General features: G+C 35.5%; 2 protein-coding genes across 3 annotated transcripts; both read left to right on the top strand.

The window, feature by feature from the left end:
* The first annotated feature begins 4927 nt into the window (after positions 1–4927).
* LOC121764446 lies at positions 4928–6055 on the top strand. Its single transcript, XM_042160460.1, has one exon. The coding sequence runs from the start codon at positions 4928–4930 to the stop codon at positions 6053–6055; it is 1128 nt and encodes a 375-aa protein (XP_042016394.1).
* Positions 6056–8018: 1963 nt separating this feature from the next.
* LOC121766052 (plastid division protein CDP1, chloroplastic-like) lies at positions 8019–14283 on the top strand. Of its 2 annotated transcripts, XM_042162381.1 has the most exons (12): positions 8019–8558; positions 9458–9571; positions 9742–9879; positions 10148–10252; positions 10326–10448; positions 10596–10964; positions 11204–11299; positions 11378–11497; positions 12537–12602; positions 12690–13460; positions 13554–13744; positions 13931–14283. In XM_042162381.1, the coding sequence occupies exons 1-12, from the start codon at positions 8256–8258 to the stop codon at positions 14013–14015; spliced, it is 2481 nt and encodes an 826-aa protein (XP_042018315.1). In that variant the 5' UTR covers positions 8019–8255; the 3' UTR covers positions 14016–14283. The 2 variants fall into 2 exon arrangements, with proteins under 2 accessions (XP_042018315.1, XP_042018316.1); XM_042162382.1 differs by lacking the exon at positions 8019–8558 and having other exon boundaries at positions 9496–9631.
* Positions 14284–14358: the final 75 nt, after the last annotated feature.

Below are 14358 nucleotides of genomic sequence, written 5' to 3'. Positions count from 1 at the left end.
TTAAGTCATTACGGCCCACACGTGAGGGGGCGTGTTAAAATTCTTAATATCTTGTCCCACATCGACTTGGTAACGATCCTAGCTTACATCGACTTGGTAACGATCCTAACTCACCTATAAAAGTATGGGACGTGTTAAAATTCTTAATATCTTGTCTCACATCGACTTGGTAACGATCCTAGCTCACCTATAAAAGTATGGATAACCCTCCTCTTATAAGGCCTTTTAAGGGGTGAGTGATTCATTTCTAATATTTAACTTATTTCACTATAATGCATGGTTGATTGGTTGAATGAAAGTAATCATTTTCATGAGGTCTTATTCACTCTTCCCATGAATTTCCTATCCCGTTTCAAGTTTAATCCTATTAAATTATTGCACAGAATTATAGTTGTGGGGTTGTCCACAATTTAATGAGCCTATAATTAAATTGGCATGCTATTCCAAATGGAAGATATATAGCAAAGTAATAGTAACAACTCATAGAAAAATCAAGCACTCGAGCCGATATAGAAAAAATCAACCAATCATGTTTCAGTCAATAAAAAGAAAGAATTCAAAGGCATATTCAGTCACTCGATATTAATTTAGTTTGGAGTTATTTGAAATTGAATTGACTTGAGTTTAATATACATTGGATTAGTCCAGATATTCAGTCACTCGATATTAATTTAGTTTGGAGTTATTTGAAATTGAATTGACTTGAGTTTAATATACATTGGATTAGTCCAGATTATTCGAAATTAATTTCGTCGGAATTGAAGATGTATATATCCAAGATTTATTTATAAGATAAGGCTATATAGGGGAGCGTTATTCTCCTATTCATCCCTTAGATCATTTATTCTTCTTAATATGGGCCGTTAGATCTCATTCATCAACGGTCCAGATGATCTGCATAATATGGGCCGTTAGATCTCATTCATCAACGGTCCAGATGATCTGCATTATTACATTATAATGGTGCATTATTAGTCGGTGTGCATTATTCAACTGAAAATCTGCATTATTAAACGACACATGGCACCAATCTAACCTTCGGATGACAAAATCGTGGGGCTGAGATTAAAAAGAACAAAGAACAAAAGATACAAAAAGGAAATGAATACATCCCGTGAGAATTATGTATAAAATCAAATATCCATCCAAGTACAAGGTCTCACTCATATATAAACAAATTACTCAGAATGTGATTGAAAGATAAAAGTCAATTAATTAAGAAGATAAGTGTAGAAAAATAATTAAGTAGATTAATTATTCATCTATTTTGCAAGTTAATATATATGTAAAGTATGCTCAGTCCACGAAAAATAGTCGTTTTTACCATTTTGAGATGTCCACAAAAAAAATAGTCCAATTTATAAATATGAAAAGTTTCTCACTCATATTTTACCCACTTTTTATCCATATCTCTTTTACTTTACTTACTTTTTATCTTTTTTCTCTTGACCAATTTCACATTAAAACTTGATCGTCCACAATTTGACTATAATTCGTGGACGAAGGGAGCATTTCATAACCACTATTCCGAACTAAAATTAATATTCAGTTACTCAAAATTAACTTATCCTGAGATTGAATAATTAGTCCAAAATAAGTATCAAATTCCGTCTATTAATTCAGTTAAGCAAAATTCAATTTTATCTAATACTCCATCGAACCGAACACAAATATACAACGGATTGCATCATGCAAGACTAATTTACATTGATAATGATGACTATATCAAAAAAAAAACATAATTATGGCAATCTTTAAAGCAAAGCAATGTATGTGTATTATGTGGAAGCATATGCAGCTGTTTGTCTGCTAAGCTTTGGAGCAATTTTAGAGTACTTGAAAGCCTAAAGCTAAGTGAATCTTAGTGGACTATATAAGTAATTAAATTACTTACAAAAGCCACTCTCCCTGCGGCAGCGATTGGTGGCCCGCCACCACCACCACCGCGGCACCGCCCATATCCACCAAATATAGCTAGCACTATGTGTATAAACACTCTCATAGCCTCACTATAGGTACTTCAACAGTCATTAGTACAGTCTTAATATTGTTAATTTCATCTATATCTTGTTAATTAGAAGGTAATTTCAACCTAAATGAGAAGATAATAAGAGAAAAATAGACTGGCATATGAAGTCAACATTTGCTGTTTTTTCGTGTGAACGTACTTTAAAAAAATAAAAGAATATTAGTATATCAAGTCAATATAATGTGAAATCAAATACTAATATATAGTTTAATTTAAAATATATACTTATATTTCAAATGCGTGTTCAACCACGTGCATGACCATTAATTTATTCAATATTAATTTGTCTCAAAATTGCTTGAGATTTATGAATGGTTTAGCCGAGAATATTTGGAATAAATTTTGTCATAAATGAAAGACTAAGACTTACGCATATATAGACTAATTTTGTCATAAATGAAAGACTATGACTCATACAATAATTTTGTCATAAATGAAAGACTAAGACTCATACAATAATGTCTAAGCTCATTGCCGCTAGGATAAAGACTCTGGACTTTTCTCTCATCTATGTTATACTTTACCCTCTTTCCACTTTAGCTACTTATTATTATTTTTTCAAAACGAGTATAGAAAATGAAATATGACAAATTTTCAAGAACGGAGAGAGTATATAGCATTAGTGGGACAACCATTAATTTTATGTCATATCTTCTGAATATCATTATGTGCCCTAATCTAGAAAATGTTATCCGTAAGCTTTAATATAACTTCACACAATTATTGCATCCAAAGAACCCCATATGGAATTATAGTATAAAAAATTGGGTTCAATTTTTATATGAATCTTTATAAATTTAAAATGTTCTAGTATTAAAAAGTCTATATATAACTTTTATTTAAGCCTATACATTTTGCCTTAAATTCCCTTTATTAATGCATAGATGAATGAGATTAATTAGATCAAGATGGAACTTTCGAATTTCAAGAGTATTTAAATAAGAAGCTGCAATGCTATTAAATTTAAGAGCTCTTTTTGTCTACCCAAATGTCAATAACACACTTTTATTTACAATGACTTACATGAACCCCATCTACATTCAATGATCAAGCTCTATAATATAATTATTCATAATGATCTTTCATGTTTGGTATAAAATATTGACGAGAAATTTGAACTGTCATTATATATTTATGTGAAATTGATTAAACTGTGTCTAATTTAGTTCGGCCAACAGCATATGTTAAATTAATTATTTATTTAATACTTTAATAGTAAGAGTATAGGGTTAGATTTTAGGCAATAAATATACGTAGACGATATAACACGTTATCAAATATTGTACATACTACTCATTACGTATCCAAGTGACGTAGTCGGTCCCATGGTCAATTTCAAAATTAATTATCTAAAAAGATTAATCTTTTAATTCAAATTAATAAATTGAGGTTGGCTGATTGTTCATATCTAATCATGGGGGCTTGTAGTGTGCTAATTAATTTCTTTAATTTCCCAACTAATTAATGGATTGGAGAAATTCGAATTTCAGGATTAAATCATATTAGTCGAACTCAAAAACATTCTGACTCATAACTCTTAACTGTACTATATATATCATTTATTAACATTGTCTTCATGAGTTTTTAGGATTAATAAAGTTTACATATATAGGCACGCATATACTAATACAGAGAGATTGATCAAAGGATAATTAACTAATATTAAGAGCATAATTATAGAACAAATATCAGTCATTAGATCAAAATGATCTAGTTTACTATATGGACGTTTTAGTTCACAATATAAATGAAAGAAAGAAATTACAACAAATAAACTCATATACTATAGAAAGAAGGAAATTACAAGAGGAAATTACAAATATCAAGAGAACTCGAACTCGGCACCTCATACAATAATGTCTAACTTCCTTGTCGCTAGGATAAATACTCTAGACACATTTGTCAACCAATTAAAAGAGGTTGTCATTGTAGATTTAAATATCAAACAAATTTTTGAGTCACAAACTAACTTATTGTCCATTGACTAGTGAGTAATAATTATATATGCCATGAATTATTTGGAAAATTATATTACCAGTTAATTAATAGCAACCAATTTCCTTGAAACTTACAGTATTTATTAAAAATGGAAAAGTGCTTATCTGATAGCAATGCTTAATTTGACTATTTATTAGGTTATTGTCGATTGTCACCATGCATATAAATCTTTGTAATATACAAGCCAGCTTCTCTTTATCATCTTAATTAATAACTAAATAACACCAGATATTTCCAAGAAAATATCTTCAAATTTCATTAAATTTTCATTGCAATGGCATGCTGAACCCAAAAAGCCCTGAATGAATGATATTATATGAAAAGTATAATCTTATTATCATATTGTTGATGGAATTTCTATTTTATTGCACAACTTATATTTTTGTATCATCATTCATATTTAATACTAGTACTATATTTTTTAAAATCATAAATTAACAATCAAATGATCATATTGTACAACTAGCTCCCGTCGCCAAGTCAAATAGTAATTGGAAAATTAATTATTTATTTAAATTTCGAACGCAAAGTTCGCTATTTTTTATTTTCACGTGCGCATTTTTCCACTTCCGCTCCTGTAATAAAATATCGATTTAAAATTGAAGACTTGAACCAACCAAAACAAATTAAAGCAAGCTTATGTGTTGACATGATGGACTAATCACCTCCAAGTTCCATAATACTATTTCTCAATTACTTAAACCCCCTTCTTCACTTTCTTTCTTTCGTCCCATTTGTAGAAAAACACACACACACACACATCACAAGTCACAACTACTAGAACACAAGCACAACATCATAGCATACTATACTATGCATTTCCATTTCTCCTGCCTCTCTTATCTCTACAAATCAAAGCCTAACTAAACACAACACCTCTCCACCTTAGCAAACCAAAAAATGGCATTTCTATATGTAGATAGTTTAGCCAAGAACAAGAGTAGATTTGTACAAATCTCATGCAAATTCCTAGAGCTTCTCCTCCTCTCAATGGGCCTCGTCTCCACCATCCTTTCCCTCAAAGACGCGTTGAATCTTCCTCAGTCTTGCAAAACAATTTTCTTAACCGCCACCGATTTCTGGAGCTCCATCAAATGCTTCTTATCCTCTCATCCCACCACCATCACCGTTGTCGCCATCAACCTCATGATCATCCTCATAATCGCCTCCTCCCGCCGCCACCACCACCCAGAAACCACCACCAGCAACTATGTTCTCGGCCATGTTGGTATTGATATAGTTAGATTTGATATTGATCTTGAATTCCAAATTGACCATGATCATGATTTTGATCCTGGTCCTGATCAATCACCCTTAATTCTTGAACCGCCGCCGCTCCCGCAGCCATCTGCGCCGCCGATTTGGGACGTCATCGAAGTAAGTCCACTTCAGCCGCCGCCATCTGACGTGGCACAGCCAATCCCCATCAGAGACAGCAACTCGACAAATTGGTACGACGATGATGTCTCAAATCATGACGGGTTACAAACACATCTCATATCAGATGTGCAGTCGACAGTCCTAACAAGTAGTACTAGCACAGTAGCAACGATTGAAAAATGGAAGGATGCGCTGATCATCGAAAAGGAGGCGGAGGAGAGAGAAGCGACGGATCAAGAAGAGGACAACACGATTGATGCCACGTGGGAGGCGATCATTGGGGGAGCGAAGCCGAAGCCGAAGCCGAAGCCGAAGCCAAAGCCGAATACGAAGCCGAAGCAGAAGAAAAAAGGACTGAAGAAGAGCGAGAAGTGGGAGGAGGCGGCGCAGCAGCGGCCAAGGCGGCTGGACTCGGAGGAGGTGGTGCCGACGTCGCCAAAGTGGAGGGAGCTGAGGAAGGCGGAGACGTTCAACGACGCGGTGTCGGCGACGAGGAGAGGAGGGCTGGTGAGGAGAGATCCGTCGATGAGTCTCGAGGAGTTTAATCAGAAGGTGGATAGATTCATCAAGAATTTCAACGACGGAATGAGGCTGCAAAGGCAGGAATCTTACCAGAGATCATTGGTAGAGGCAGTACCCCGATACTGAAAATTCTAGATCCGCCGCTGCCAGAGATTCCTGGGTATCATCAACCAACTTGGCTAGAAGTAGCTAAATTGAGTTGATTTTGAAGATTGTTTAATTATCAGTTGATTTGCATTAGTGATCATGCAATGCAATATATTGGTAAATATAGTAATCCGTTGCAGATTAATTCTCTTTCCATCAATTTTTTAGTATGATATAGGATGATTATTTTTAAGCAATATACGTTCGAATGCAATGAATAAATCTAGAATTAATAAAAGATCTTGGAAATGAAATTGAATTGGAACTGGACTATGATACATGAACTTTTTTTGTGAAAATAGAGTATAGCTCTTTAAGGGTCCGTTTGGTAATTAGAATTAGAATTCTATGGAATTGAATTATTATTCAATGCCAAATCATTTGTTCGGTAAAATGATGTACATTGAATTAGAAGAAGTTATGTAGTGTGTGTGCATGTGTAGTATGTGTGTTGTGTGCGTTTGCTGCTTGTGTATGCAGATTGCAATGTGTGTTATGTGTATGTTTGCGTATGTGTGTGTTGTGTGTGTGCACGCGCGTATGTTGTTGTTGTGTGTAGTGTGTTTGTGTGAAGGTGCCTAATTTTATGGTAATCGAGAGGAATTCAAATTTTAATTCAATTCGAAATCCAATTTTTTTTTGTGGTATCAAACAATAAATTTGGAATTGAATGATCCAATTTCAATTATGAAGGTCCAATTTCATGATATGAGCTTTCTAGAGATTAAAATCCAAGTACCAAAAAATTAATTCTATTTTCTCATGTCTTATTTTCCGATGTTTTCTTATCACCTGTTTTTGTGATAACACATTGTTAGTCGTTAGTCATAAAAAATAGAATTGGAGACCTATATTGCTACAAAGTCACTTTGAATATTGCCGTATTGGTTTTGAACAATAGGTTTGAATTGCTTATAGTAGTATATTTTTGTCTCCGTTGCATCAATTATTACTATAAATAATTATGGATGTATAAAAGTTAACATAATGCAATTCAATTTTGGTTGATCTCTTGTTAATTGGTTGATTCTCGATTGCTTTCGTCGTCTATTTAATCTTGTTCTACGAATTTTGGCCTCCATAACAAAAATTGATTTGATGTAATCTCTAATTAGTTCAAGTTTGTATAATCAGGAATTAGTATAATGACTTTAATCCAAGCAGCAAAACATCTTTAGTGAGGAACAAAACACTTTGATGTTCAACTAAATCGGCTAAAATAAATTAATGGTGTGCCTTTATTTCTGATAGTATTACTTGGGCCCCAATCAATCTCTTACATTTAAATTGGGCTAAATAAACCTATATGCCAAATCAAACTCATAGAAATAGATCATAAATTTCAATAAAACCCAATCTAATTATCTTTCATTATAAAATTAATATTAAAAATAAATAGATTTATATTTCATTAATTTCCATTTATTTTTAATATTTTAAAGACTCGTGCAGATTCAAATAAAAACTCTTATTCCCGTACAGAGGGAGTGAAAAATATGGTTATCAATTAAAGATGTCTATTCATAGTGAGCCACCAGTTAAAATCAGTTTTGGTTTTAAAACTGGAACCGAAACCGCCTCCCACAACCAGTTTCTATTTTTGTAACCGTTTTTGACAATTAATCACTGTTTTTACTCAAAATTGAAAAATGGTAAAATCACGAAAAAAAAAATTGTTGTAAGACCAAAAAATTAATTTTGAATTGGAATTGCTGTTTTCTTTGTAAGTTATAGTTTCAATTTTTCACAATTGGAATCGACAGTTCTTGAACGACGACGTCGTGGCTCTCATGAAATAAGAGTATAGGGGTAAATTAATATCTCATACAATAAAAAAAGAAAAAAAGGATATAGGGTAAATTATTGAGATTATCTAGTGGAGTAATAATTATTTGGGGTGCCAATACTAATTCACAATAACGGGAAATAGTTTGAAGGTTTTCTATTTTCATAGAAAGCCAAAAAAAAAGAAGAAAAAAAAAAGAAAAAAGGAAACAATATGGAGCAGAAAGCAATGGTTTTGCGAAGAATCTCCACAAGTCTGGCTCCACAATCCTCCTAAAATTCCCCAATGCAGATCAAGTTCCACTCCACAAACCCTAGCTAGAATCTGTGTTCTTCAACACTGGGATTCTATTTCAGTAATATATGCCAATGAGAGCAGCTGATTTAGGATTTCATGGCCAATATTCACACGTCGGTGCCTAGTGTAAATCACCTATGCCGCTTCAGTGAAGCTGGAAACAAGTTCTGCTGTTACAATACGGGCGATACTCTAATTTGGCGGCGCAATTACGACGCGAAGAAGAAATTCGGCGATTGTGATTATCACAGTGGCTGCGGAGTTAGGGATTCGGCGGCTGGCCGCTCGTGGAGATTGTGTGCTGCAACGGACCTTCGTGTCGTTCAGGAGAGTCATGGTAAAAGCATCAATGCTGCGAATCAGGTTCCCGTTATTGAAATCCCCGTCACCTGCTACCAGGTCAATGCAGTCTTATTTTGTTAAAATTTGAATTTCATTTGTGTAACTATATGTTTCTGTTGTGGAAATTGATTGACAATAGCAGTTGTTTTCGATTAATTGGTGATTATACTAGCTGGAAAATGTGTTATAAGGGGAAATGTGAATCCATACTAAATGACTGAATAAGTCTAGAGTTACTGAATCACTTAAGGCAAATATTATATTAGCTCGTCCTTGTGGTACGCCAGTAAGTATCACCTACTCCACACTCACAAAGATCTCCTACTCTCCACACTCACAAACATGAGTGATGGACCCCACCATCATATATTATGTTAGTGAGGGGTGGAGTAGGAAATGTTGTAGGAGTTGTTGTAGGTGATCCTCACCGGTGTTATGCGTAAGTGAATGCTGATTCCAATACTATAGGAGTAGTATATTACGAGGCCCATCTTGTGATCTTTCTCATTTGGCTTTGAATTAGCTTGAGAAGATTTGTGTAACAGTGTAAGTAGTGATCAGAATCAAGGAGCTTTTCAGGGCAGTATGATGTGTCATATAGTGTGTAACTGCCTGCATTATAAACATGCTCTCATTGTTATATTATAATAGCACAGAGCCCTTCGTGTGATCTTTTTCCTTTAGCTCTGAATATCTTAAAAAAGATTTGGCCATTTGGGTGAGTACTGATAGTAATCAACTTGATATGGGCCTCTCCCAACTCATTTCTGTTAGTCTGGTGGGAGCTTCCTGGGGCAGTATGATGTTTCATATTATGCGGATAAGTTTCAGAAACTGCATGCATTGTAAAAAGTGATCTAAATTTCTTCTTAGGAAACATATAATTGATCTTCCTACTGATTAAGAATTTAATCTCTGTACCTGAATTCTTGATTTTTGTTGATATGTGATTTCAGATTATTGGCGTTCATGATCAAGCAGAGAAAGATGAAATTGTTAAGTCAGTGATGCATCTAAAAAATGCAGAGATTGAAGAGGGATACACCAAGGAAGCTGTTTTGTCTCGCACGGTCTGGATCCTGAGTTCTTTACACACTGTTTCCTATTGATTCATTCCCTTCTCATGCCTGGTGGGCATAATATGATGAGTAACTTATTCATCTATGCTCTACCTCTTCTCTAACAAGTGGGAGCAGCCCCTGATTTCTGTATTGCTCACATATTAGTGTCCTTTCCTCAGGATGTATTGATGGATGTAAGAGACAAACTTCTTTTTGAACCAGAATATGCTGGAAATTTTAAAGAGAAACAGCCGCCTAAATCTTCTCTCAAGATTCCTTGGACTTGGTTGCCAGGTGCTCTATGCCTTCTTCAGGAGGTAAGCCTTGTCATGCACTTAGATGTTTTTGATTCTATCCAATCTGCATTACATATGTATCAAGTATGATTTATAATTTGCTAAATGTCAGCAGCATTTTTTCAATTAGTTGAAAATCTTTTCCACTCCCCTGAATAAGTAAGACCCTTCTCTTTCGAATCTGATATATCTATTGTTTGCCGGTCCTACGTATCTACAATTGGAGAATATAGAGTGCATTAATCTTTCCTAGAATCTAGGTTGATGCCATTCTACTGGATTAATGTAGGTTGGTGAAGAGAAGCTTGTGCTAGAAATTGGGCGAAGAGCTCTGCAGCATCTTGAATCAAAGCCATTTGTTCACGATTTGCTTTTATCTATGGCCCTAGCAGAGGTAAGAGAAAAGGGAAAGAGGGGGTGCCACTTCTGTTATGTTTCACCTTCTTATTATAGGTGCTTTCTTGAAGTGTGCAATTGCTAAAGTTGGATTTGAGAAGAACAATATATCTCAAGGATTTGAAGCTCTTGCTCGTGCTCAATGTCTTCTGCGGAGCAAGATATCTCTCGGGAAGATGATGCTGTTGTCTCAGGTAACCATCAATTTTATTGTGGGCTTCGACCCCGGATTTGCTCTTGTAAGGTTCTTCTCTGGTTAAGTAAATGACTAATGTACCAATCCTATAGATGACCATGACAGTATAATTCTTAATTCACTCAAGTTCTATTCTTGCTTTTAGATAGAAGAATCATTGGAGGAGCTTGCACCTGCTTGCACTTTGGATCTTTTGGGCATGCCCCATACGCCTGAAAATGCAGAGCGAAGAATTGGTGCAATTGCAGCTTTGCGTGAATTGTTGAGACAAGGCCTGGATGTTGAAACTTCGTGTCAAGTTCAAGACTGGGCTTGTTTTCTGAATCAAGCACTCAAAAAGCTATTGGCTACAGAAATAGTGGAACTCGTTCCATGGGAAAGCTTAGCTATCACCAGAAAGAACAGAAAGTCTCTTGAGGCACAGAATCAAAGGATTGTCATTGATTTCAATAGCTTCTACGTAGTTTCGTTAGCACATATTGCACTTGGAGTTTCAAGCAAACAAATAGACCTGGTAATTATTTTTGTCTGCTATAATATCGATCATGCTTGACTTCCACTTAATAGATGATGTTATGCATTTGAATATACATTTTATTCTTAGTATTTTATTTAGTTAAGCTCACTCTTACATTACTTCTAAATGTATGTTCATTCCATGCTTTATAGGATGTACAGGGTCGTGAAAGAGATCTATTCTTTTGTTGCTTTTTAGTGATGATAAGTTTACCATTGTTTTTCCTTTATGTGCAGATTAACAAAGCAAAATTAATTTGTGAGTGCTTAATAGCATCAGAAGGCATTGACTTGAAATTTGAGGAGGCCTTTTGTGCTTTCCTTCTTGGGCAGGTGCACCTTTATGCTCGGTTTCCTCTCCATTGTTGCATTTTATCAGTTTATCCATTTTTATGATAATGAATTTTCCAGGGTGATGAAGCTACAGCTGTTGAAAAGTTAAGACAGCTCGAACTGAATTCTGCTCCTAGTTCTCAGAAAGCACTGCAATTTAAAGAAACTAAAGAAGTTTCAAGTGCCAACAAACCATTGGTAGATATCTCTGTTATTTAACTTTCTTATCTACTCCCTCCGTCCCGGCTAAGATGACACATTTATTAGCCGGCACGGGATTTTAGGAGTTACTGGTTAAAGTGTTTAATTGGAGAGAGAAAATGAGAGTGGAATATTAAAATAAAGAGAGAAAGAAAGAAGAATATTTTAATAGGAGTGAGAAAAAGTGGTTGGGTGTATTAATTGGAGAGAGAAAGTTTCTAAAAAAGGAAATGTGTCATCTTAGTTGGGACAAACTAAAAAGGAAAACGTGTCATCTTAAGCGGGACGGAGGGAGTATATGCTATGTCATTCTTTCTTACCATTGCAAAAGATAAGCATTGGTTGTGTAGTTTTTACATGCTACTTATTGTTAGTTTTCCTCAGAACAATGACATGCTTCTAATTTAGTGAATCTTATCTTTATGTTTTCCTTTTTAAAGAAAATCAGATTATGCTGTTTCTTTATGCAAGATAACTTTCTATCCAATAGCTGCCTCGATTAATCTTCCTTTTTCCTTATATATTAACTCTGAAACATGGAAAAGTTAAGCATGTTTTAGATCCAATTTGTAATTAATCATATTGATATTACATAAGTAGTTTAAGCGCCCTGCTATACACAGCCTAGTCTCTTGTTTGCCACAAAGTTGATTCATGAATGACTTTAATTTTGAGTTTCTTGCTACCATTTTCTGTGGAGTTTGGAATCAGTTGTAGAGCTTGGTATGTCTGCATGTTGTTGATTGAAGTTCTAGTACTCCCTCCGTCCCATGTTGTTCGCACTTTTCATTTTAGGCCGTAAATTTGGGATTGATTTTTTAGTGTAATTAAATTAGAATTTTAAGTGTAATGAGACATCACTTAATAAAGGAGCTCTTAACTTAAACTAACATATTAATTGAATTTTCATTAATTCTAACTTAAACTATAAATAGTGTAAGGAGTTTGTGACGAGCCGAAAAGCAACAGTGCAAGTAACATGGGACGGAGGGAGTACTTTTTATGCTTATCAGTGCTTTGCATTTTGTCTTTCCAGGAAACATGGTTGAAAGATGATGTTCTTGGCATGTTTCCAGATACCCAAGATTGTACCCCATCCTTGGTAAAAGCTTTTTTCCATACCGTGAATTTGCGTAGTGTTTGCAACTCTTCTCGCCTCTCAAATTCTAATTTCCAGCTGCAATAATAGGCTGACTTTTTCATGGCTGACAAAAGAGCTTCTGGAAAAAGACAGTGCAAAAGATCTTCTCCAGCTTTATCTGACACAAGTCACAGATCACTTTCTTTTTCTCTTCCAGTGGATCGAAGAGATGATATTCCAGGTTCTTACACAGAAACTTCACGACACCTTGGGCCAGCTGTCAAGCAGCTTGCTCCTCCTAACCTGGAAAGTCCACTAATAGAGAGCAAGGTCAATGCTGGAAGCAATGCTAGCACACCCTCTGTTAAACTGAAGCGAACATTAGGTTCCCAGCAGGGTGGAGTTTGGAATACGTGGTTGGACTTCAGTCATGTGATTGGAAACATGGTATATGCTACTGCATTAGGCTGTATCTTGGGTGCCCTGTTGAAACTAATTACCTCGCAACAGTTGAGACTAGGAAATGGTTCGAGATGGAGGATGTATGAACATAGAATTGCCTCGAGCTCTCCTACCCTGACAGATTCTTCAATGGATTTTAGTTTCAAACGTGCGAGAACTAAGCAAAATGGTATCATGAGACAAATCCAGAAAGTCTTTTCACTTGTTAAAAGGCAGTCTGGGGTCCATCCAGAATCTGCAGACCTAAAAACAGCTTCTCTCTCTTCTTCAATATCATCAACATATAGGTTTCCAATGGCGGTTGAAGATGCTGAGGCTCTTGTCAAACAGTGGCAATTAATTAAAGCAGAAGCACTTGGACCTAACCACAACATATGTGGGCTTGGTGAAATACTTGATGGACCGATGCTTGTACAGGTCAGTTTCATTTCATGATTGCAGTGTGAAAGTGTATTTCAACCCATCTAGTCTGTCATATCCTTCTAACTTCTGGTCAGTGGATTGTTTTAGTGGCAAGCTTTAGCTGATACTGCGGAAGCAAGGTCGTGTTACTGGAGATTTGTTTTGCTGCACTTGACAATTGAACATGCAAAGATTTTGAAAGACGGGGCTGGTGGGGAGATGGCAGACATAGAAGTACATTTGGAAGAGGCCGCTGAACTGGTGGATGAGTCCCTGCCCAAAAACCCAACTTACTACAGGTAAAATCCTGAGTGGTGAAAAAAGAAAACTGGGCTACATTATATGTGGATATTTACAGCAATCTATCAAAACATGTGTCTAATTAGGTCATTACTTGGTAGAAAATCTTTACCATTACCTAATTTGGTAGAGTAAGCTGATATCTTTCTGCATAGTTTCACATTCTTGTGACTTATCTGGTGCAGCCCTTATAAGATCCGTTATCTTCTGAAGAGGCAAGACAACGGATCATGGAGGTTCTGGGAATGTGATATTCTAACTCCATCATGACTCTTGGTCAGAGCTGGCTGCTGCCGTGTGCTCTTCATCCACGCCAAAGCCGTCTCTGAATTTGACGAAAAACCGAGGAGCATCGGCATCGTGCTCTCCTCATTCCTATAAAGCCAGCCAGTTGTGAATTTAGCATAGCTAGCTAGGATATTCCATTCATTGTTTCTTACATTGCCTTAATCAGCTGCTAGTTTATTAAAGGGGCTTGAGATTGTATCTAACTCCAGCATCCTTTTATTTGGTTAATTGAGCCATTATTTGTTATAAAGATTAGGGAACATATCAAGTTGGGAAAAGAATGAATGGTACATAATGACGTTAACCAAATTTGATGAATTATTTA

Source organism: Salvia splendens, chromosome 14 (assembly GCF_004379255.2).
Source record: "Salvia splendens isolate huo1 chromosome 14, SspV2, whole genome shotgun sequence".
Taxonomy (NCBI): domain Eukaryota; kingdom Viridiplantae; phylum Streptophyta; class Magnoliopsida; order Lamiales; family Lamiaceae; genus Salvia; species Salvia splendens.
Note: the sequence above shows the minus strand (reverse complement) of the source record. Positions and strands in the feature narration are given on the sequence as shown.

Coding starts and splice junctions, on each gene's coding strand:
- LOC121764446 (XM_042160460.1), top strand. CDS start 4,928: ATGGCATTTCTATATGTAGATAGTTTAGCCAAGAACAAGAGTAGATTT.
- LOC121766052 (XM_042162381.1), top strand. CDS start 8,256: ATGGCCAATATTCACACGTCGGTGCCTAGTGTAAATCACCTATGCCGC. Junction 11,498..12,536: donor CAAGTGCCAACAAACCATTG/GTAGATATCTCT, acceptor TTGTCTTTCCAG/GAAACATGGTTGAAAGATGA. Junction 12,603..12,689: donor AAGATTGTACCCCATCCTTG/GTAAAAGCTTTT, acceptor CTGCAATAATAG/GCTGACTTTTTCATGGCTGA.